The following is a 23,037-nucleotide window of genomic DNA, read 5'->3' on the forward strand; positions in this document are numbered from 1 at the left end:
TTCGCCGGTCACTCCATCTCTTGTAATACTGATCCATTTATAAAAACTGCAGATAAGTGTCCCTCATTCATCATTCCTGCATGTTTCCGGCAGGTTCTACATCCCGCGAAAGTTCTCCCGATGCAGTGTGGAAGAATATGCCCGATTCCTGCAGAGAGGGGGCGGGAGCTGTCTCTTCAACAAGCCCAACAAGGTATGGGGGGCATTGCAATTGTGTTCCTTCTTGATACAGGCTGCTCTTAACCTTGCACTACTATGAGCCTGACCAGGCTGCTCATAACCTTACAGCACTATGAGCCTGACCAGGCTGCTCATAACCTTACAGCACTATGAGCCTAACCAGGCTGCTCATAACCTTACAGCACTATGAGCCTGACCAGGCTGCTCATAACCTTACAGCACTATAAGCCTGACCTTGCTGCTTATAACTTTGCAGTACTATAACCCTATAGGGCTGCTCATAACCTTACGGTATTGTGAACCTGACCAGGCTGCTCATAACCTTACAGCACTATGAGCCAGACCAGGCTGCTCATAACCTTACAGCACTATGAGCCTGACCAGGCTGCTCTTAACCTTACAGCACTATGAGCCCGACCAGGCTGCTCATAACCTTACAGCACTATGAGCCTGACCAGGCTGCTCATAACCTTACAGCACTATGAGCCTGACCAGGCTGCTCATAACCTTACAGCACTATGAGCTTGACCAGGCTGCTCATAACCTTACAGCACTATGAGCCTGACCAGGCTGCTCATAACCTTACAGCACTATAAGGTTATAAGGTTATAGCACTATGAGCCTGACCAAGCTACTCATAACCTTACAGCACTATGAGCCTGACCAGGCTACTCATAGCCTTACAGCACTATGAGCCTGATCAGGCTGCTCATAACCTTACAGCACTATGAGCCTGACCAGGCTGCTCATAACCTTATAGCACTATGAGCCTGACCAGGCTGCTCATAACCTTACAGCACTATGAGCTTGACCAGGCTGCTCATAACCTTACAGTACTATGAGCCTGACCTGGCTGCTCATAACCTTACAGCACTATGAGCCTGACCTGGCTGCTCATAACCTTACAGCACTATGAGCCTGACCAGGCTGCTCATAACCTTGCATAATAAAGCAGTATGTGGATTCCTGATCACCTACACAATATAATTATTCCATGATTCCTACTACTGATCTATACAGTAACACAGACTATAATGTGCTTCCAGACTGCTTACAGGACACCAACCTCTGGAACTCCAACTTCCCTTTTCAGATGCTCTTGAGATAGATGGTCAGCAGTACTCAAGCTCTGACCCTAGATTAGCTTTAGCTCACTTTTCATGATGGTTCAGGCTAGAATTGGTTTTTGCAAACTGCTCCTAAATCAGTCAGTGCAATATGAACAGACATAACTGGCTTTGTTTGAGTGGGTTGGGCTAGTGGAGTCCAGTGGGAACGGGAAGTCAGTTAAAGCATGAAGGCCCTTCTGGACAACTAGCTGCACCCCATGTATGTTTTTACTAACACCCTTGTTTTTCCAGATTCAGATATTAATTTACTTCCTTTTCTTCCTCCTTCCTTACCTGTTCCATCCTTCCCAATAACTCCCCCTCCTCAATCTCTTACTTACTTTCTTCATCCATTGGTTACAGTTGCTGGACCCTCCGGAATGTGGAAACGGTTTTGTGGAGATGGGGGAGGAGTGTGACTGTGGCTCTCAACTGGTGAGTTCAGCCTGGCATCACAGCACTATTCCCAGATAAAAGGAGGTGAAAGCTACAGCAGTAAAGTTTTCCCCGAGAAGGACAGCAGATGAAGTCATGCCACAGACCACTGCTGTACTGCAGTATAGGCACTTAATAAGGGAATGAGCCGCTGCTTGTTGCCAGAAGGCTGTGATGTATGGATGACATCACTGGCACATTGCCGAAACCGTTGGGCAACTACCCTGTGTTCTGTGGATGGGGGGCATTTGAATATTTAAAGATACTCATCTCTGCAGTAAAAGAATGCTTTCGTGTAGGGTGGTCATAATCAATGTGGCACTGAGAGAACAGTTACTTCCATTTATTCAGGACCAATATGAGTCTAATCTCACTGACATAATAAACATAATCATAACATTACAGTTGTTGTAAGGAGATGTGTTAGATTGTGGCACAGTAATGTGGTAAGGGGATGTGTTAGATTGTGGTACAGTAATGTTGTAAGGGGATGTGTTAGTCTGTGGTACAGTAATGCTGAAAAGGGATGTGTTAGACTGTGGTACAGTAATGCTGTAAGGGGATGTGTTAGACTGTGGTACAGTAATGCTGTAAGGGGATGTGTTAGACTGTGGTACAGTAATGCTGTAACGGGATGTGTTAGACTGTGGTACAGTAATGTTGTAAGGGGATGTGTTAGACTGTGGTACAGTAATGCTGTAAGGGGATGTGTTAGTCTGTGGTACAGTAATGCTGTAAGGGGATGTGTTAGACTTGTGGTACAGTAATGTTGTAAGGGTGAAAAACGGTGCGGTGACCTTGCTCTTCCTGTTTACCCACAGGAGTGTTCCCGAAATGGTGGATCCTGCTGTAAAAAGTGCACGCTTTCCCATGATGCCATGTGCAGCAACGGACTCTGCTGTCGGAGCTGCAGGGTGAACAGCTCTTCTTACATTTACCACTGATACCACACTGGCATATCTTACTCAGTGACTCAGTGGCATATCTTACTCCGTGACTCAATAGTATGTCTTACTCAGTGACTCAGTTACTCACTGGCATATCTTACTCAGTGACTCACTGGTATATCTTACTCAGTTACTCACTGGTATATCTTACTCAGTTACTCACTGGCATATCTTACTCAGTGACTCACTAGTATGTCTTACTCAGTTACCCACTGGTATATCTTACTCAGTGACTCACTGGTATATCTTACTCAGTGACTCACTAGTATGTCTTACTCAGTTACCCACTGGTATATCTTACTCAGTGACTCACTGGTATATCTTACTCAGTGACTCACTGGTATCTTACTCAGTCACTCACTGGTATATCTTACTCAGTGACTCACTGGTATATCTTACTCAGTGACTCACTGGTATCTTACTCAGTTACTCACTGGTATATCTTACTCAGTGACTCACTGGTATATCTTACTCAGTGACTCACTGGTATCTTACTCAGTTACTCACTGGTATATCTTACTCAGTGACTCACTGGTATATCTTACTCAGTAATATGTCTTATTCAGTTACTCAGTGGTATATCTTACTCAGTAGTATGTCTTATTCAGTGACTCACTGATATTATCTTCTGAGAAACTTGCTGGTACATCATATTTTGAAAGGAGCAATTTGCCACAGAACATTATAGAATGATTCGTTTTCTGACAAGTGAGCTGACTGGTTAAATGTCTATAAGTTAACATGGAACATTCATTATATATGTTTCTGATGTAATGTTGAATTAACAGTAAATCATTTGACAGTAAATTTTTATATTAAAGACATAATTGAACAATTAAGACTTCTTTATACTTCATGAATTGCAATTAAGATTAAAAATAAACCAACATGAGTGGAGATTCCCCAGGACCAGGGTAGACAACCGCTGTGCTAGCAAATTCAGTACAGTGTAATATCTACTATAATATCTGACACGGTTAGTCTGAGCTGCACTGAGTAAAATGTTTTTGGTACTTGACTGGTGATAAAAGTAGCATTGCTATGGTGATCGTTAGGAGCAGGTGGGTGTGCTGGTGATAAAAGTAGCATTGTTATGGTGATCGTTAGGAGCAGGTGGGTGTGCTGGTGATAAAAGTAGCATTGTTATGGTGATCGTTAGGAGCAGGTGGGTGTGGCTGTTAGGGATATAGTTTTAATGCCTTACAATTACAGGGGGGACACTGCGCTAGTAATGAGTCAGCTGTTCAAGTGAATAATGCAGCAGTATTTCTCATCGGTGTCCTCAGTGTATGGTCTGATATTTCACAGAGCGGTGTGTAGCCTTCTGTGTCCTCAGTGTATGGTCTAATATTTCACAGAGCGGTGTGTAGCCTTCTGTGTCCTCAGTGTATGGTCTAATATTTCACAGAGCAGTGTGTAGCCTTCGGTGCATGACTCTGCTGTGTTGTGTCTCAGTATGAACAGAGAGGGGTGGTGTGCAGAGAGGCAGTAAATGAATGCGACGTCCCAGAGACCTGCTCAGGAGACTCCAGCCAGGTATGGGTGCCATGCAGAGGACTCCTGGGAAATGTAGTCCTCTTTAATCTGTGAAAAGTATATCCCTTTATCAACAGCTTTTCTCTTGTCCCCACTATAGTGTCCTTACAATGTTCACAAGCTGGACGGGTACATTTGTGACAACAACCAGGTAACTGTTTTTATGTCTGCTTTTGACCAGCTTTTCCAGGCAGATGTGTGTGTGTGTGTGTGTGTGTGTGTGTGCTTATGTATGCCAGAGAGTATGCAAATATGTATGTGTATGAGAGAGAGAGTATGTATTTGTGTGTGTATGTGCGTGTGTATGCATGTATATGTAAGTCTGTGTGTGTGTGTGTGCACGTGTGTATGAGAGTGTGAATGTGCATGTGTGTGAGAGAAAGTGTGTGTGTGTGCACACGTGAGTGAGAGGGAGTGTGAATGTGCATGTGTATGAGTGTGTGCATGCACATGTGTGTGTGTGTGTGTTGTGTGTGTGCATGAGCGCGCTTGTGTGTGAGACAGTGTGCCAGTGTGCATGTGAGAGACAGTGTGTGTGAGTGTGTGTGTGCATGTCTGTTTAACTCCTCCCCTTCGTTCTCTCTCAGGGCCGGTGTTATGGGGGGCGGTGCCGAACCCGGGACGGGCAGTGTAGGGGACTGTGGGGTCATGGTGAGCACATTTTACTAGTCCTAAAATGTCCCCTTTATCCGTATCATTCTGTCATGGGAAAACGTACTGTATTCCAACAAGTATTCACCTGGTTGTAACTAAAATGCAAAGTTTCTAAAACAACCGATGAAACTACTTTAAGGGCTGTGGCTGCTTAGTGCATTCAGTGCTCAGAACATTTTTGGCATCCAGTGAAGGAGGATATATTTGTTACTCTGGAGCATCTGCTCACTCAGTGAAGGAGTGAAAACGTGAGCTTCAGAATATGCATACACACATGTAGCTGCTCAAGTGAAAAAGCTTGGATTTATTTCATTACATTACAGTCACTTAGTAGACACTCTAACACTAGTGGAGTATATCAGTCATACTCTTAGTAATACAAGTGCAATTTCACCAAGAGGGCACCGAGGCCTGTTTCTAAGAGCCCATAGCAGACAGGGGCACAGGGGAGAGACCCCAGCTAATCTGAAGACTGATTCATCAGATGTCCGTGCTCCAGCAGCTAAGCGTTTGTGCAGATGAACACGCAGCAGCAGCAGCAGACTGGGATGAGTGTGAATCCCCTCACTGGAGGGACAGACGTGCTGCAGCTCAGCTGTGGAGGAAAGGGCCTGATAAACCTGCTCTGGATCATGTGCCCTCTGGAGGCCTGCAGTACCCAACTCGACTGCACTAGCCGGCTGGACTGCACTACCCGGCTGGACTGCACTAGCCGGCTGGACTGCACTACCCGGCTGGACTGCACTACCCGGCTGGACTGCACTACCCGGCTGGACTGCACTACCCAGCTGGTGTTCTGGCTGACTGTTGTGTGTGTGCTTCCTCAGATTCGGCGGACCGCTTCTGCTACGAGAAGCTGAACGCGGAGGGTTCGGACAAGGGCAACTGCGGCCGGGACTCCAGTGGGCAGGGCTGGCTGCAGTGCAGCAAGCAGTGAGTCCCCGTGCCTAGACCTCCTCTCATCCTGCACCCTGTCACATGACCTCAGTCATTTACTGACACCCTGTCACATGACCTCAGTCATTTACTGACACCCTGTCACATGACCTCAGTCATTTACTGACGTTCCTGTTTCACTCTTTAACATGACCGTAGTCATTTACTGATATCCTGTCTCACCTTTTAACATGACCTCAGTCATTTAGTGACGTTCCTGTCTCACCCTTTCACATGACCTTCTCTCTCTCTGACCTCCTCGCTTACCCTCCCTCTCTCTCTTCTTCTCTCTCAGGGATGTGTTGTGTGGGCTGCTCATGTGCGCCAACATGACGGTTAAACCAGCTTTTGGAGACCTTCAGGGAGAGGTTACCAGCCAGACCATCTACCACCAGAACAAATACCTGGACTGCCGGTGAGGGAGGGAGGGGGGGAGGGAGGAATGAGACCATAGACAAAGTGGACAAAGTGACTGAGATATAACCCGTTTATTTTCCATGGGTTTCTGGAAAGTGCTCTGAAGCTAGTTCAATTCGGTCCCTAGAGAGGAGGATGATTGAGGAACTCAGACCTGTAGTTCAGCAGATAGAGAGGAGGAGGATTGAGGAACTCAAGCTTGTAGTTCAGTCCCTAGAGAGAAGGATGATTGAGGAACTCAATCGTGTAGTTCAGTCCCTAGAGAGAAGGATGATTGAGGAACTCAGACCTGTAGTTCAGCAGATAGAGAGGAGGGTGATTGAGGAACTCAGACCTGTAGTTCAGCAGCTAGAGGGGAGGGTGATTGAGGAACTCAGACCTGTAGTTCAGCAGATAGAGAGGAGGATGATTGAGGAACTCAAGCTTGTAGTTCAATCCCTAGAGTGGAGGATGATTGAGGAACTCAGGCCTGTAGTTCAGTCCCTAGAGAGGAGGATGATTGAGGAACTCAAGCTTGTAGTTCAGTCCCTAGAGAGGAGGATGATTGAGGAACTCAGACCTGTAGTTCAATCCCTAGAGTGGAGGATGATTGAGGAACTCAGGCTTGTAGTTCAGTTCCTAGAGAGGAGGATTGTTGAGGAACTCAAGCTTGTAGTTCAGCAGATAGAGAGGAGGATGATTGAGGAACTCAAGCGTGTAGTTCAGTTTCTAGGGAGAAGGATGATTGAGGAACTCAGGCCTGTAGTTCAGTTTCTAGAGAGAAGGATGATTGAGGACCTCAAGCTTGTAGTTCAGTCCCTAGAGAGGAGGGTGATTGAGGACCTCAGGCCTGTGGTTCAGTCCCTAGAGAGGAGGATGGTTGAGGACCTCAGGCCTGTAGTTCAGTTTCTAGAGAGGAGGATGGTTGAGGAACTCAAGCTTGTAGTTCAGTCCCTAGAGAGGAGGATGATTGAGGAACTCAGGCCTGTAGTTCAGTCCCTAGAGAGGAGGATGATTGAGGAACTCAGGCCTGTAGTTCAGCAGCTAGAGAGGAGGGTGATTGAGGAACTCAGGCCTGTGGTTCAGTCCCTAGAGAAGAGGATGGTTGAGGACCTCAGGCCTGTAGTTCAGTTTCTAGAGAAGAAGATAGTTGAGGAAATCAGGCCTGGTCTTAATGTGATATTTTCTCTTTCTCTCTGCATGTGCCCAGTGGGGGCCACGCCCTGCTCGAGGACGGTTCAGATTTGGGCTACGTGGAGGACGGGACACCCTGCGGGCCCAACATGATGTGCCTGGATCGCCGCTGCATTCCATTGACTGCCTTCAACCTCAGCAACTGCCCCAGCTCCTCCCCCTTCCACATCTGCTCCGGCCACGGGGTGAGGGCCTCTGCCACGACAATTATCCATAATTCTGCAGGACACATTTGCTCATGATCCTTCAGGACACACGTACACATAGGGTGCGTCCCAATACCCGAAAAATGCATCCACCTTTCCTCCACTGCCACCTCGTCTTCACCGTACCCTGGAAACCGATTATCTCCCTCCAGTGTCTCGATATTGGAGGAGACGAGCGAAAGTCACAGAACTGTATTGGCAAAACTGCTTCAAACTCGTCTCCTACTCTCCTTCACATACTTCAGGGTAGGAGATGACTGGTAGTAGGTGAGTGAAGGAAAGGAGGTGAGGAGTGAAGAGTAATGGGACACACCCAGTATCCTTTATATATTATTTATACTCAAGATACTGCTGTGAACAGTATTTATATTCCAGATATACTGCTGCTGTGAACACTATTATGCTTAAAATAGTGCTGTGAACATTTATACTCCAGGTATACTGTTGTAAACAGTATGTATAACTCAGATATATTGCTGTGAACAGTATTTATACTTCAGCTATACTGCTGTGAACAGTATTTACAGTACTGCGGTGAACTGTATTTGTTAATAGTCTGTACTGCTGTGTTACGATCAGCCCCTGGCCAGTCGCAACATAAACGAGATCACGCAAAATAGTCGCAATTCAAAAATCTCTTTAATTAAAGAACACTACAAAAGAACAAAAATGCGCAGTGTAGCCAGACTGCAGGTTGTCCTCTGAATGGAGAGAGAGAGAGCATCAGCCAGAGGGCCCCTTAAGTAGGACCCCTTCCAGGTGACACCCATTTCCTATTAGGAAGACAATCAAACAAATGTCGCAACACCACATTCAGCCACTAGGGCACAAGGTCAGGGAACCATAACATGCTGTGAACAGTATTTAAACTTCAGCTATACTGCGGTGAACTGTATTTGTTTATAGTCTGTACTGCTGTGAACAGTATTTATAGTTCAGCTATACTGCTGTGAACAGTATTTATGGTCCAGATAAACTGCTGTGAACAGTATTTATAGTTCTGCTATACTGCGGTGAACTGTATTTGTTTATAGTATGTACTGCTGTGAACAGTATTTATAGTTCAGCTATACTGCTGTGAACAATATTTATGGTCCAGATAAACTGCTGTGAACAGTATTTATAGTTCTGCTATACTGCGGTGAACTGTATTTGTTTATAGTCTGTACTGCTGTGAACAGTATTTATAGTTCAGCTATACTGCTGTCAACAGTATTTATGGTCCAGATAAACTGCTGTGAACAGTATTTATAGTTCTGTTATACTGCTGTGAACAGTATTTATACTCCAGATAAACTGCTGTGAACAGTATTTATCGTTCTGCTATACTGCTGTGAACAGTATTTCTACTCCAGATGAACTGCAGTGAACAGTATTTATAATTCAGCTATACTGCTGTGAACAGTATTTATACTCCAGATAAACTGCTGTGAACAGTATTTATAGTTCTGCTATACTGCGGTGAACTGTATTTGTTTATAGTATGTACTGCTGTGAACAGTATTTATACTTCAGCTATACTGCTGTGAACAGTATTTATGGTCCAGATAAACTGCTGTGAACAGTATTTATAGTTCTGCTATACTGCGGTGAACTGTATTTGTTTATAGTCTGTACTGCTGTGAACAGTATTTATAGTTCAGCTATACTGCTGTGAACAGTATTTATGTTCCAGATAAACTGCTGTGAACAGTATTTATAGTTCTGTTATACTGCTGTGAACAGTATTTATACTCCAGATAAACTGCTGTGAACAGTATTTATCGTTCTGCTATACTGCTGTGAACAGTATTTCTACTCCAGATGAACTGCAGTGAACAGTATTTATACTCCAGATAAACTGCTGTGAACAGTATTTATAGTTCTACTATACTGCTGTGAACAGTATTTATATTACAGATAAACTGCTGTGAACAGTATTCATAGTTCTGCTATACTGCTGTGAACAGTATTTATATTCCAGATAAACTGCTATGAACAATATTTATACTCCAGATATACTGCTATGAACAGTATTTATAGTCCAGATAAACTGCTATGAACAGTATTTTCACAGTTCTGCTATACTGCTGTGAACCGTATTTGTGTATGATCTGTACTGCTGTGAACAGTATTTATACTCCAGATAAACTGCTGTGACCTGTATTTATAGTTCTGCTATACTGCTGTGAACAGTATTTATACTCCAAATAAACTGCTGTGAACAGTATTTATAGTTCAGCTATACTGCTGTGAACAGTATTTATTCTCCAGATAAACTGCTGTGAACAGTATTTATAGTTCTGCAATCCTGCTGTGAACAGTATTCATACTCCAGATAAACGGCTATGAACAGTATTTATACTCCAGATATACTGCTGCTGTGAACACTATTATGCTTAAAATAGTGCTGTGAACATTTATACTCCAGGTATACTGTTGTAAACAGTATGTATAACTCAGATATATTGCTGTGAACAGTATTTATACTTCAGCTATACTGCTGTGAACAGTATTTACAGTACTGCGGTGAACTGTATTTGTTAATAGTCTGTACTGCTGTGTTACGATCAGCCCCTGGCCAGTCGCAACATAAACGAGATCACGCAAAATAGTCGCAATTCAAAAATCTCTTTAATTAAAGAACACTACAAAAGAACAAAAATGCGCAGTGTAGCCAGACTGCAGGTTGTCCTCTGAATGGAGAGAGAGAGAGCATCAGCCAGAGGGCCCCTTAAGTAGGACCCCTTCCAGGTGACACCCATTTCCTATTAGGAAGACAATCAAACAAATGTCGCAACACCACATTCAGCCACTAGGGCACAAGGTCAGGGAACCATAACATGCTGTGAACAGTATTTAAACTTCAGCTATACTGCGGTGAACTGTATTTGTTTATAGTCTGTACTGCTGTGAACAGTATTTATAGTTCAGCTATACTGCTGTGAACAGTATTTATGGTCCAGATAAACTGCTGTGAACAGTATTTATAGTTCTGCTATACTGCAGTGAACTGTATTTGTTTATAGTCTGTACTGCTGTGAACAGTATTTATAGTTCAGCTATACTGCTGTGAACAGTATTTATGTTCCAGATAAACTGCTGTGAACAGTATTTATAGTTCTGTTATACTGCTGTGAACAGTATTTATACTCCAGATAAACTGCTGTGAACAGTATTTATCGTTCTGCTATACTGCTGTGAACAGTATTTCTACTCCAGATGAACTGCAGTGAACAGTATTTATACTCCAGATAAACTGCTGTGAACAGTATTTATAGTTCTACTGTACTGCTGTGAACAGTATTTATATTACAGATAAACTGCTGTGAACAGTATTCATAGTTCTGCTATACTGCTGTGAACAGTATTTATATTCCAGATAAACTGCTATGAACAATATTTATACTCCAGATATACTGCTATGAACAGTATTTATAGTCCAGATAAACTGCTATGAACAGTATTTTCACAGTTCTGCTATACTGCTGTGAACCGTATTTGTGTATGATCTGTACTGCTGTGAACAGTATTTATACTCCAGATAAACTGCTGTGACCTGTATTTATAGTTCTGCTATACTGCTGTGAACAGTATTTATACTCCAAATAAACTGCTGTGAACAGTATTTATAGTTCAGCTATACTGCTGTGAACAGTATTTATTCTCCAGATAAACTGCTGTGAACAGTATTTATAGTTCTGCAATCCTGCTGTGAACAGTATTCATACTCCAGATAAACGGCTATGAACAGTATTTATACTCCAGATATACTGCTGCTGTGAACACTATTATGCTTAAAATAGTGCTGTGAACATTTATACTCCAGGTATACTGTTGTAAACAGTATGTATAACTCAGATATATTGCTGTGAACAGTATTTATACTTCAGCTATACTGCTGTGAACAGTATTTACAGTACTGCGGTGAACTGTATTTGTTAATAGTCTGTACTGCTGTGTTACGATCAGCCCCTGGCCAGTCGCAACATAAACGAGATCACGCAAAATAGTCGCAATTCAAAAATCTCTTTAATTAAAGAACACTACAAAAGAACAAAAATGCGCAGTGTAGCCAGACTGCAGGTTGTCCTCTGAATGGAGAGAGAGAGAGCATCAGCCAGAGGGCCCCTTAAGTAGGACCCCTTCCAGGTGACACCCATTTCCTATTAGGAAGACAATCAAACAAATGTCGCAACACCACATTCAGCCACTAGGGCACAAGGTCAGGGAACCATAACATGCTGTGAACAGTATTTAAACTTCAGCTATACTGCGGTGAACTGTATTTGTTTATAGTCTGTACTGCTGTGAACAGTATTTATAGTTCAGCTATACTGCTGTGAACAGTATTTATGGTCCAGATAAACTGCTGTGAACAGTATTTATAGTTCTGCTATACTGCAGTGAACTGTATTTGTTTATAGTATGTACTGCTGTGAACAGTATTTATAGTTCAGCTATACTGCTGTGAACAATATTTATGGTCCAGATAAACTGCTGTGAACAGTATTTAAACTTCAGCTATACTGCGGTGAACTGTATTTGTTTATAGTCTGTACTGCTGTGAACAGTATTTATAGTTCAGCTATACTGCTGTCAACAGTATTTATGGTCCAGATAAACTGCTGTGAACAGTATTTATAGTTCTGCTATACTGCAGTGAACTGTATTTGTTTATAGTATGTACTGCTGTGAACAGTATTTATAGTTCAGCTATACTGCTGTGAACAATATTTATGGTCCAGATAAACTGCTGTGAACAGTATTTATAGTTCTGCTATACTGCGGTGAACTGTATTTGTTTATAGTCTGTACTGCTTTGAACAGTATTTATAGTTCAGCTATACTGCTGTGAACAGTATTTATGGTCCAGATAAACTGCTGTGAACAGTATTTATAGTTCTGTTATACTGCTGTGAACAGTATTTATACTCCAGATAAACTGCTGTGAACAGTATTTATCGTTCTGCTATACTGCTGTGAACAGTATTTCTACTCCAGATGAACTGCAGTGAACAGTATTTATAATTCAGCTATACTGCTGTGAACAGTATTTATACTCCAGATAAACTGCTGTGAACAGTATTTATAGTTCTGCTATACTGCGGTGAACTGTATTTGTTTATAGTATGTACTGCTGTGAACAGTATTTATAGTTCAGCTATACTGCTGTGAACAGTATTTATGGTCCAGATAAACTGCTGTGAACAGTATTTATAGTTCTGCTATACTGCGGTGAACTGTATTTGTTTATAGTCTGTACTGCTGTGAACAGTATTTATAGTTCAGCTATACTGCTGTGAACAGTATTTATGTTCCAGATAAACTGCTGTGAACAGTATTTATAGTTCTGTTATACTGCTGTGAACAGTATTTATACTCCAGATAAACTGCTGTGAACAGTATTTATCGTTCTGCTATACTGCTGTGAACAGTATTTCTACTCCAGATGAACTGCAGTGAACAGTATTTATAATTCAGCTATACTGCTGTGAACAGTATTTATACTCCAGATAAACTGCTATGAACAGTATTTATACTCCAGATATACTGCTGTGAACAGTATTTATACTCCAGATAAACTGCTGTGAACAGTATTTATAGTTCTACTATACTGCTGTGAACAGTATTTATATTACAGATAAACTGCTGTGAACAGTATTCATAGTTCTGCTATACTGCTGTGAACAGTATTTATATTCCAGATAAACTGCTATGAACAATATTTATACTCCAGATATACTGCTATGAACAGTATTTATAGTCCAGATAAACTGCTATGAACAGTATTTTCACAGTTCTGCTATACTGCTGTGAACCGTATTTGTGTATGATCTGTACTGCTGTGAACAGTATTTATACTCCAGATAAACTGCTGTGACCTGTATTTATAGTTCTGCTATACTGCTGTGAACAGTATTTATACTCCAAATAAACTGCTGTGAACAGTATTTATAGTTCAGCTATACTGCTGTGAACAGTATTTATTCTCCAGATAAACTGCTGTGAACAGTATTTATAGTTCTGCAATCCTGCTGTGAACAGTATTTATACTCCAGATAAACTGCTATGAACAGTATTTATAGTTCTGCTATACTGCTGTGAACAGTATTTGTGTATGGTCTGTACTTCTGTGAACAGTATTTAGTTCAGTTACTCTGCTGTGAATAGTATTTAATGTTCTGCTATACTGCTGTGAACAATATTTCTGTATGGCCTGTACTGCTGTGAAGTGTTTATACTCCAGATAAACTGCTGTGAACAGTATTTATACTCCAGATATACTGCTGTGAACAGTATTTATACTTTGGATAAACTGCTGTGAGCAGTATTTATAGTTCTGCTGTACTGCTGTGAACAGTATTTGTATATGGTCTGTACTGCTGTGAACAGTATTTATACTCCAGATTAACTGCTGTGAACAGTATTTATAGTTCTGCTATACTGCTATGAACAGTATTTATAGTTCTGCTATACTGCTGTGAACAGTATTTATACTCCAGATTAACTGCTATGAACAGTATTTATAGTTCTGCTATACTGCTGTGAACAGTATTTATACTCCAGTTAAACTGCTGTGAACAGTATTTATAGTTTTGCTATACTGCTGTGAACAATATTTGTGTATGGTCTGTACTGCTGTGAACAGTATTTATACTCTAGATAAACTGCTGTAAACAGTATTTATAGTTCTGCTGTACTGCTGTGAACAGTATTTGTTTATGGTCTGTACTGCTGTGAACAGTATTTATACTCCAGATAAACTGCTGTGAACAGTATTTATAGTCCTACTATACTGCTGGGAACAATATTTGTATATGGTCTGTACTGCTGTGAACAGTATTTATACTCTAGCTGAACTGCTATGAACAGTATTTATAGTTCTGCTATACTGCTGTGAACAGTATTTGTGTATGGTCTGTACTGCTGTGAACAGTATTTATACTCCAGATAAACTTCTGTGAACAGTATTTATAGTTATGCTATACTGCTGTGAACAGTATTTGTGTATGGTCTGTACTGCTGTGAACAGTATTTATACTCCAGATAAACTGCTGTGAACAGTATTTATAGTTATGCTATACTGCTGTGAACAGTATTTATACTCCAGATAAACTGCTGTGAACAGTATTTATAGTTCAGCTATACTCTTGAACAGTATTTTGTTCAGTTACACTGCTGTGAATAGTATTTATATTTCAGCTATACTGTGTGAACAGTATTTGTTTATGGTCTGTACTGATCGCCTCCCACTTCTCTCTGTTTCAGACCTGCAGTAATGAGGTGAAGTGTATCTGTGACAGAGACTACACTGGCAAAGACTGCAGTTTTTACGACCCCATCCCTGAACCCAAACCCCGGGACGGAACAGAGAAGAAGGGTCTGTACCCGCCGTGCAGCGCCTCCCCCCCTGCCCTGCAGCGCCCAACCCTGCAGCACCCCACCTTGCAGCACCCCCAGCCTACAACACCCCCAGCCTGCAGCACCCCCCCCCCCCTCCGCTCTGCAGCACCTCCTCTCTGCCCTGCAGCACCCCCAGCCTACAACACCCCCCCCACCCTGCAGTACCCCCACCCCCCACCCTGCAGCACCCCCTGCCCTGCAGCACCTCACCCACTGCAGCACCCCCCTGCCCTGCAGCACCCCACCCATCCTGCAGCACCCCACCCACTGCAGCACCCCCCTGCCCTGCAGCACCCCACCCACTGCAGCACCCCCCCTGCCCTGCAGCACCCCACCCACCCTGCAGCACCCCCCCACCCTGCAGCACCCCCCCACCCTGCAGCACCCCACCCACCCTGCAGCACCCCCCCCCCGCCCTGCAGCACCCCACCCACCCTGCAGCACCCCCCCCGCCCTGCAGCCCCCCCCTGCCCCGCAGCACCCCCCACCCTGCAGCACCCCCCACCCTGCAGCACCCCACCCACCCTGCAGCACCCCACCCTGCAGCCCCCCCCCCACCCTGCAGCACCCCCCTGCCCTGCAGCACCCCCCCACCCTGCATGCCTCCCACCCACCCTGCAGCACCCCCACCCTGCAGCACCCCCCTGCCCTGCAGCACCCCCCGACCCTGCAGCACCCCCCCCCCTGCAGCACCCCCCCACCCTGCAGCACCCCCCCCTACCCTGCAGCACCCCCCTGCCCTGCAGCACCCCCCTGCCCCGCAGCATCTCCCCCCGCAGCATCCCCCCCTGCAGCACTCCCCCCCTGCAGCATCCCCCCACCCTGCAGCACCCCCCCACCCTGCAGCACCCCCCCGCCCCGCAGCATCCCCCCTGCAGCACCTCCACCCTGCAGCCCCCCCTCCCTGCAGCATCCCCACCCCCCACCCTGCAGCACCCCCCTGCCCTGCAGCACCCCCCCACCCTGCAGCACCCCCACCCCCCACCCTGCAGCCCCCCCTCCCTGCAGCACCCCCTCCCTGCAGTCTAGCACATCCTCCATGTTTTCCCCCTGGCAGATCTTGTCTCCCTCCTCTCTACTGTGACCTCATGCTGTTTCCATAGCTACCATATAAAGTTCCTGCACTGTAACCAGACCCGGGCCAAATTCACATTTTAAACACCCAAGCCTGTATTCCAATAGAGCGGGAGTGCTGATCTAAGATCAGTCTGGCCCTTTGGCTCAGGGTGGATCAGAGTCAGATGTGAACAGGGGAAGGCTGACCCTGGAGCAGCACTCCTGCCCAGAGGTGCTTTGTGAATCCAGGCCAAAACCTGTGAAAGGAGCCCGTCTCTCTGAATTGTTGGGTGGGGGTCATGCATTACCACAATAACGGGGAAGCAGTTTGTCAGTGTGCTGCTGGAGCAGTTTGCGTGTGGTAGCTTATAAGCTTACATGTATAACTGGTGTTCCACCAGAGACAGCTGGATTTCAAATTTATATTTGCTGGTATGTGTAGATGAACACACCACCCATACGCTAGACGTGTAATGAACAGCCAGCACATAAAAAAATAATTATTATAATTATTAATTATTACTTATGTGAAAAGTTTTTGACAACCAAAATTATTCAACAATAGAACCATTTGGGTGAGAGGCAAGGCATGCACACATGAGAAACTGAACAGGCCACATAAACTGGCCTGGTAAACTGGACTCTTGTGAGTGTTCCTGAGCTACTGTGAATAGATCCACATCGGGGTACACTAGTAGGCCACATCTCACATGTGATTAAGACCACCTCTACAAAATGTCTGGACCCTCTACCACCCACAACTCTGCTCAAGTGTTTTAATAAATGCAGTTCTAGTTCTAGTCTTTTATCATATTCATCATGCAATTCAAAATGCTGTCTTGCGACTGTGAAAACCTATGTGGTAGTTTAAATAGCAACAGCCTAAATTAGAATGAGGTGTACACAGCAGTGAGAAACAGTCTCCAACCAACACTGGGATGCCAGTCTCCAACCAACACCAGGATGCCAGTCTCCAACCAACACTGGGATGCCAGTCTCCAACCAACACCAGGATGCCAGTCTCCAACCAACACTGGGACGCCAGTCTCCAACCAACACCAGGATGCCAGTCTCCAACCAACACTGGGATGCCAGTCTCCAACCAACACCAGGATGCCAGTCTCCAACCAACACTGGGATGCCAGTCTCCAACCAACACCAGGATGCCAGTCTCCAACCAACACTGGGATGCCAGTCTCCAACCAACACCAGGATGCCAGTCTCCAACCAACACCAGGATGCCAGTCTCCAACCAACACTGGGATGCCAGTCTCCAACCAACACCAGGATGCCAGTCTCCAACCAACACTGGGATGCCAGTCTCCAACCAACACTGGGATGCCAGTCTCTAACCAACATTGGGATGCCAGTCTCCATCCAACACTGGGATGCCAGTCTCCAACCAGAGCTGGGACTTACGTGCAGTGTAGCCATTTAAAGGCTTGGGTCATTAATTGTACTTTTACAGCACTATTTAGAAAATGAAATACACAATCACACATATACAAAGAAACACTGAAATATGCAGACATGCACCTACTTGAAATTACATTTATCACATCAACTGTCCTGCAGATACTGAGAATTTTCAGAAAAACGCACAGAGCGAAACGTACATATAGCATTAGGTACCTTTTCCTGAATTTTGGGCCAGTTAAAGAGTTTGTGTAAGGGGTTTGTGTAAAGGGTTTGTGTAAGGGGTTTGTGTAAAGGGTTTGTGTAAAGGGTTTGTGTAAGGGGTTTGTGTAAAGGGTTTGTGTAAAGGGTTTGTGTAAGGGGTTTGTGTAAAGGGTTTGTGTAAGGGGTTTGTCTAAAGGGTTTGTGTAAGGGGTTTGCGTAAAGGGTTTGTGTAATGGGTGTGTGTAAAGGGTTTGTGTAAGGGGTGTGTGTAAGTGGTTTGTGTAAAGGGTTTGTGTAAGGGGTTTGTCTAAAGGGTTTGTGTAAGGGTGTGTGTAAAGGGTTTGTGTAAAGGGTTTGTGTAAGGGGTTTGTGTAAAGGGTTTGTGTAAGGGGTTTGTGTAAAGGGTTTGTGTAAGGGGTTTGTCTAAAGGGTTTGTGTAAGGGGTGTGTGTAAGGGGTTTGTGTAAAGGGTTTGTGTAAGGGGTTTGTGTAAAGGGTGTGTGTAAGGGGTTTGTGTAAAGGGTTTGTGTAAGGGGTTTGTGTAAAGGGTTTGTGTAAAGGGTTTGTGTAAGGGGTTTGACCCAGGTCTGATCACAGCACAGCTGCTTCCTGTCAGAGGCTGGTTACACACAGGTCTGCTGGAGTGCTCACTTTGCTTGTCTTCTTTTCCATCCTGAAGTAACCGTGTCCTTAATTTTACCCCCACACCGATGGCCCCCGCCCCACGCAAGAGGGCGCTGGACAGAGAGAGAGGGGGGAAGGCGGGCTGAAGTAATGGAAGACACTCCTTTTCTTTTCACTGTTATGTATTTTTACCCTCCCTCGCTCTCCCCCCCACCTCCTATCTTTCCTACTCTTTCTCTCTCACTCTCTCTCTGTCCCTGTCTGTCTCTCTGTATCTCTCTCTCTCCCTATCTCTCTCTCTATGTCTACCTCCCTCTCTCTCTCTCTCTTTCTCTATCTCTATCTCTCTCTCTCTCGGTTGTGGGGGGACCGGTGGTTGTTTGATGAGATGTACAGTGTTTCTTTTGTCCTCTGATGTGCGTCTGGTGGTGTTGTCTCCGTCCCGTCCCCCCCCATTCCCCTGCCTCCCCCCCTTCCTTTACGCAGGTCCCAGTGGCACCAATATCATTATAGGGTCCATTGCAGGCGCTATTCTGCTGGCAGCTATAGTCCTAGGGGGGACAGGATGGGGATTTAAGTAAGAGATCTGGCATGTCTTTGTGTACCTGTCTGCTTCTCCATGGCGCCCCAGACTCTCTCTCTCACTTGCTTGGCATACGGAATGCCGGGGTGGGCGGGGCTAGCACAGCACACGCCAGCGCGTTCCTCCAGAGCAGGGCCGCTGTCTCCACACCGCCCTCTGCTGGTGGTTTACCGCAACCGCAGACGGCCAGCAGCCTGTTCGTCCATCCTGTCACTGTGATATCCCCGTCAGACCAGCGGCAAAGTTTCTCGAAAGGCCAAACAGCTATTACCACACCACCACATCTGGGGTTTTTTCACATAAAATGTCTTCAAACCTAAAATTGTGAGGGAAGTATAAATCATAGTGTATAGAAAAAAACAATGCTGATATTTACGATACACAAACTTTTAACATATATAATTAAGATCAGCTTAGCTCTTCCTTGCGTTGTGATATCAGGGCTTAAGCCTGCATGGGGACTAATTAAAAGGCCAAAACGTCCATCTTCCTCCAACTAACACAAACGCCTTCTTCTGAGCTCACATCACACTGTGCCCTTTGGGAGTTTCCATACGCTGAGTTGGCATGAAGACACGTTTCGTTTCATAAGTGTTTTTTTTTAAATTAAAATCTTAAATAATTTTCAGATACTACAAAAAAAGCACCTCAGAATGTGATTGAGTGGAACAACGTAGATATGGAAACTCCACTATGGAATTGGGCACACTGTCCTTCCCATTACATCTCAGTTACACACACACACACGCAATCAAACACATACACACACACACACACACACACACACAATCAAACACATACTCACACACACAAACAAACACATACACACACACACAAACACACACAAACAAACACATACACACACACACACATGCACACAATCAAACACATACACACACACACATGCACACAATCAAACACATACACACACACATGCTTGCACGCTCAGTCATGCTTACAGACACACATATAGAGACAATCACACACACACTCCAGACTGAGCCTGCCAGGGACCCCACAGTGCCCTCTCTGTTAAGCCCCGCCCTGCATGTATGCCTTGGATGTTTATTGGCTGATTGTGCATGCCAGCATGAGCACGGGGGCAGAGCACAAGGCGGTGATAGGGGCTGAGTGGTGGGACAGGGATGGTGGGTGTGACCTACGCAAGGCAGGGATGTTAATCAAGTCTGCATCAGATGGGCTCTCCAGAACAACTTTCCCATGATGAAAAGCCACACAGTCACAAACATGTTGCACATCCACACAGTCACACACACACACACACCATCACACACACACACACACACACAGAGTCATAAACATGCTGTACACACACACACACACCGTCACACACACATACACAGTCACAAACATGTTGCACACCCACACAGTCACACACACACACACACACAGTCATAAACATGCTGTACACACACACACACACACACACACACAGTCACAAACATGCTACACACACACAGTCACACACACACCCACACAATCACAAACATGCTGCACACACACACAGTCACAAACATGCTACACACACACACAGTCACACACACACACCCACAGTCACAAACATTCTGCACACCCACACAGTCACACACACACACACAGTCACAAACATGCTGCACACACACAGTCACACACACACCCACACAGTCACAAACATTCTGCACGCCCACACAGTCACACACACACAGTCACAAACATGCTGCACACACACACAGTCACAAACATGATGCATACCCACACAGTCACAAACATGCTACACACACACACACACACTGTCACAAACATGCTACACACACACACACACAGTCACAAACATGCTTCACACACACAGTCACAAACATGCTGCAGACACACACAGTCACAAACATGCTACACACACAGTCACACACATGCTACACACATTCTGCACACACACACACTGTCACAAACATGCTGCACACCCACACAGTCACACACACACACAGTCACAAACATGCTACACACACAGTCACACACATGCTGCACACACACACTGTCACAAACATGCTGCACACCCACACAGTCACACACACACACTGTCACAAACATGCTGCACACACACAGTCACACACACACCCACACAGTCACACACACACACTGTCACAAACATGCTGCACACCCACACAGTCACACACACACACTGTCACAAACATGCTGCACACCCACACAGTCACACACACACACTGTCACAAACATGCTGCATACACACACAGTCACAAACATGCTACACACATATAATCAAAAACATGCTGCACACACACACGGTCACACACTGTCACAAACATGCTACACACACAGTAACAAACATGCTACACACACAGTCACACACATGCTGCACACACACACAGTCACAAACATGCTACACACACAGTCACACACATGCTGCACACACACACAGTCACAAACATGTTGCACACCCACACAGTCACAAACATGCTGCACACACACACAGTCACAAACATGCTGCACACACACACAGTCACAAACATGCTACACACACACACAGTCACAAACATGCTGCACACACACAATCACAAACATGCTACACACCCACACAGTTGCAAACATGCTGCACACACACAGTCACACACACACCCACACAGTCACAAACATGCTGCACACACACACAGTCACAAACATGCTACACACACACACAGTCACACACACACCCACACAGTCACAAACATGCTGCACACCCACGCAGTCACACACACACACACACAGTCACAAACATGCTACACACACACAGTCACACACACACCCACACAGTCACAAACATGCTGCACGCTCACACAGTCACACACACACAGTCACAAACATGCTGCACACACACACACACACAGTCACAAACATGCTACACACACACACACACTGTCACAAACATGCTGCATACACACACAGTCACAAACATGCTACACACATATAATCACAAACAAGCTACACACACACACGGTCACACACTGTCACAAACATGCTGCACACACACACACACACACACAGTCACAAACATGCACACAGTCACAAACATACTACACACACAGTCACAAACATGCTACACCCACAGTCACAAACATGCTACACACACAGTCACACACATGCTGCACACACACACAGTCACACACATGCTGCACACACACACACACAGTCACAAACATGCTGCACACCCACACAGTCACAAACATGCTGCACACACACACAGTCACACACACACCCACACAGTCACACACACACAGTCACAAACATGCTGCACACACACACAGTCACAAACATGATGCATACCCACACAGTCACAAACATACTACACACACAGTCACAAACATGCTACACCCACAGTCACAAACATGCTACACACACAGTCACACACATGCTGCACACACACACAGTCACACACATGCTGCACACACACACACACAGTCACAAACATGCTGCACACCCACACAGTCACAAACATGCTGCACACACACACAGTCACACACACACCCACACAGTCACACACATGCTACACCCACACAGTCTCACACACACACACACACCCACACAGTCACAAACATGCTGCACACACACAGTCTCACACACACACACACAGTCACACACATGCTACACCCACACAGTCTCACACACACACACACCCACACAGTCACAAACATGCTGCACACACACAGTCACACACACACCCACACAGTCACAAACATGCTACACCCACACAGTCACACACATGCTGCACACCCACACAGTCACAAACATGCTACACCCACACAGTCTCACACACACACACACCCACACAGTCACAAACATGCTACATCCACACAGTCACACACATGCTGGACACACACACAGTCACAAACATACTGCACACACACAGTCACAAACATGCTGTACACACACACAGTCACACACACACACCCACACAGTCACAAACATGCACACACCCACACAGTCACAAACATACTACACACACAGTCACAAACATGCTACACCCACAGTCACAAACATGCTACACACACAGTCACACACATGCTGCGCACACACACAGTCACACACATGCTGCACACACACACACACAGTCACAAACATGCTGCACACCCACACAGTCACAAACATGCTGCACACACACACAGTCACACACACACCCACACAGTC

General features: G+C 45.1%; 1 protein-coding gene across 4 annotated transcripts in view; it reads left to right on the forward strand.

The window, feature by feature from the left end:
- Positions 1-23,037, forward strand: part of LOC118216808 (disintegrin and metalloproteinase domain-containing protein 11-like) — a 71,554-nt gene that overhangs the window by 42,523 nt on the left and 5,994 nt on the right. Inside the window, exons 15-25 of one of the 4 annotated variants that reach the window (XR_004763075.1) lie at positions 94-193; positions 1,653-1,724; positions 2,546-2,638; positions 4,127-4,207; positions 4,308-4,358; positions 4,795-4,858; positions 5,689-5,794; positions 6,093-6,212; positions 7,404-7,572; positions 14,845-14,956; positions 18,334-18,855. Coding sequence is in view for 3 of the 4 variants with exons in the window: in XM_035398321.1 (XP_035254212.1) it covers positions 94-193; positions 1,653-1,724; positions 2,546-2,638; positions 4,127-4,207; positions 4,308-4,358; positions 4,795-4,858; positions 5,689-5,794; positions 6,093-6,212; positions 7,404-7,572; positions 14,845-14,956; positions 18,765-18,859 (1,063 nt within the window). In the remaining variant the exon portion in view is untranslated. Of the gene's footprint in view, positions 1-93; positions 194-1,652; positions 1,725-2,545; positions 2,639-4,126; positions 4,208-4,307; positions 4,359-4,794; positions 4,859-5,688; positions 5,795-6,092; positions 6,213-7,403; positions 7,573-14,844; positions 14,957-18,333; positions 18,860-23,037 lie in introns of those variants that run through there. The other 3 variants (XM_035398319.1, XM_035398320.1, XM_035398321.1) reach the window with 3 other exon arrangements.

The sequence above is a fragment of the Anguilla anguilla genome, chromosome 17 (assembly GCF_013347855.1).
Source record: "Anguilla anguilla isolate fAngAng1 chromosome 17, fAngAng1.pri, whole genome shotgun sequence".
NCBI classification, from domain to species: domain Eukaryota; kingdom Metazoa; phylum Chordata; class Actinopteri; order Anguilliformes; family Anguillidae; genus Anguilla; species Anguilla anguilla.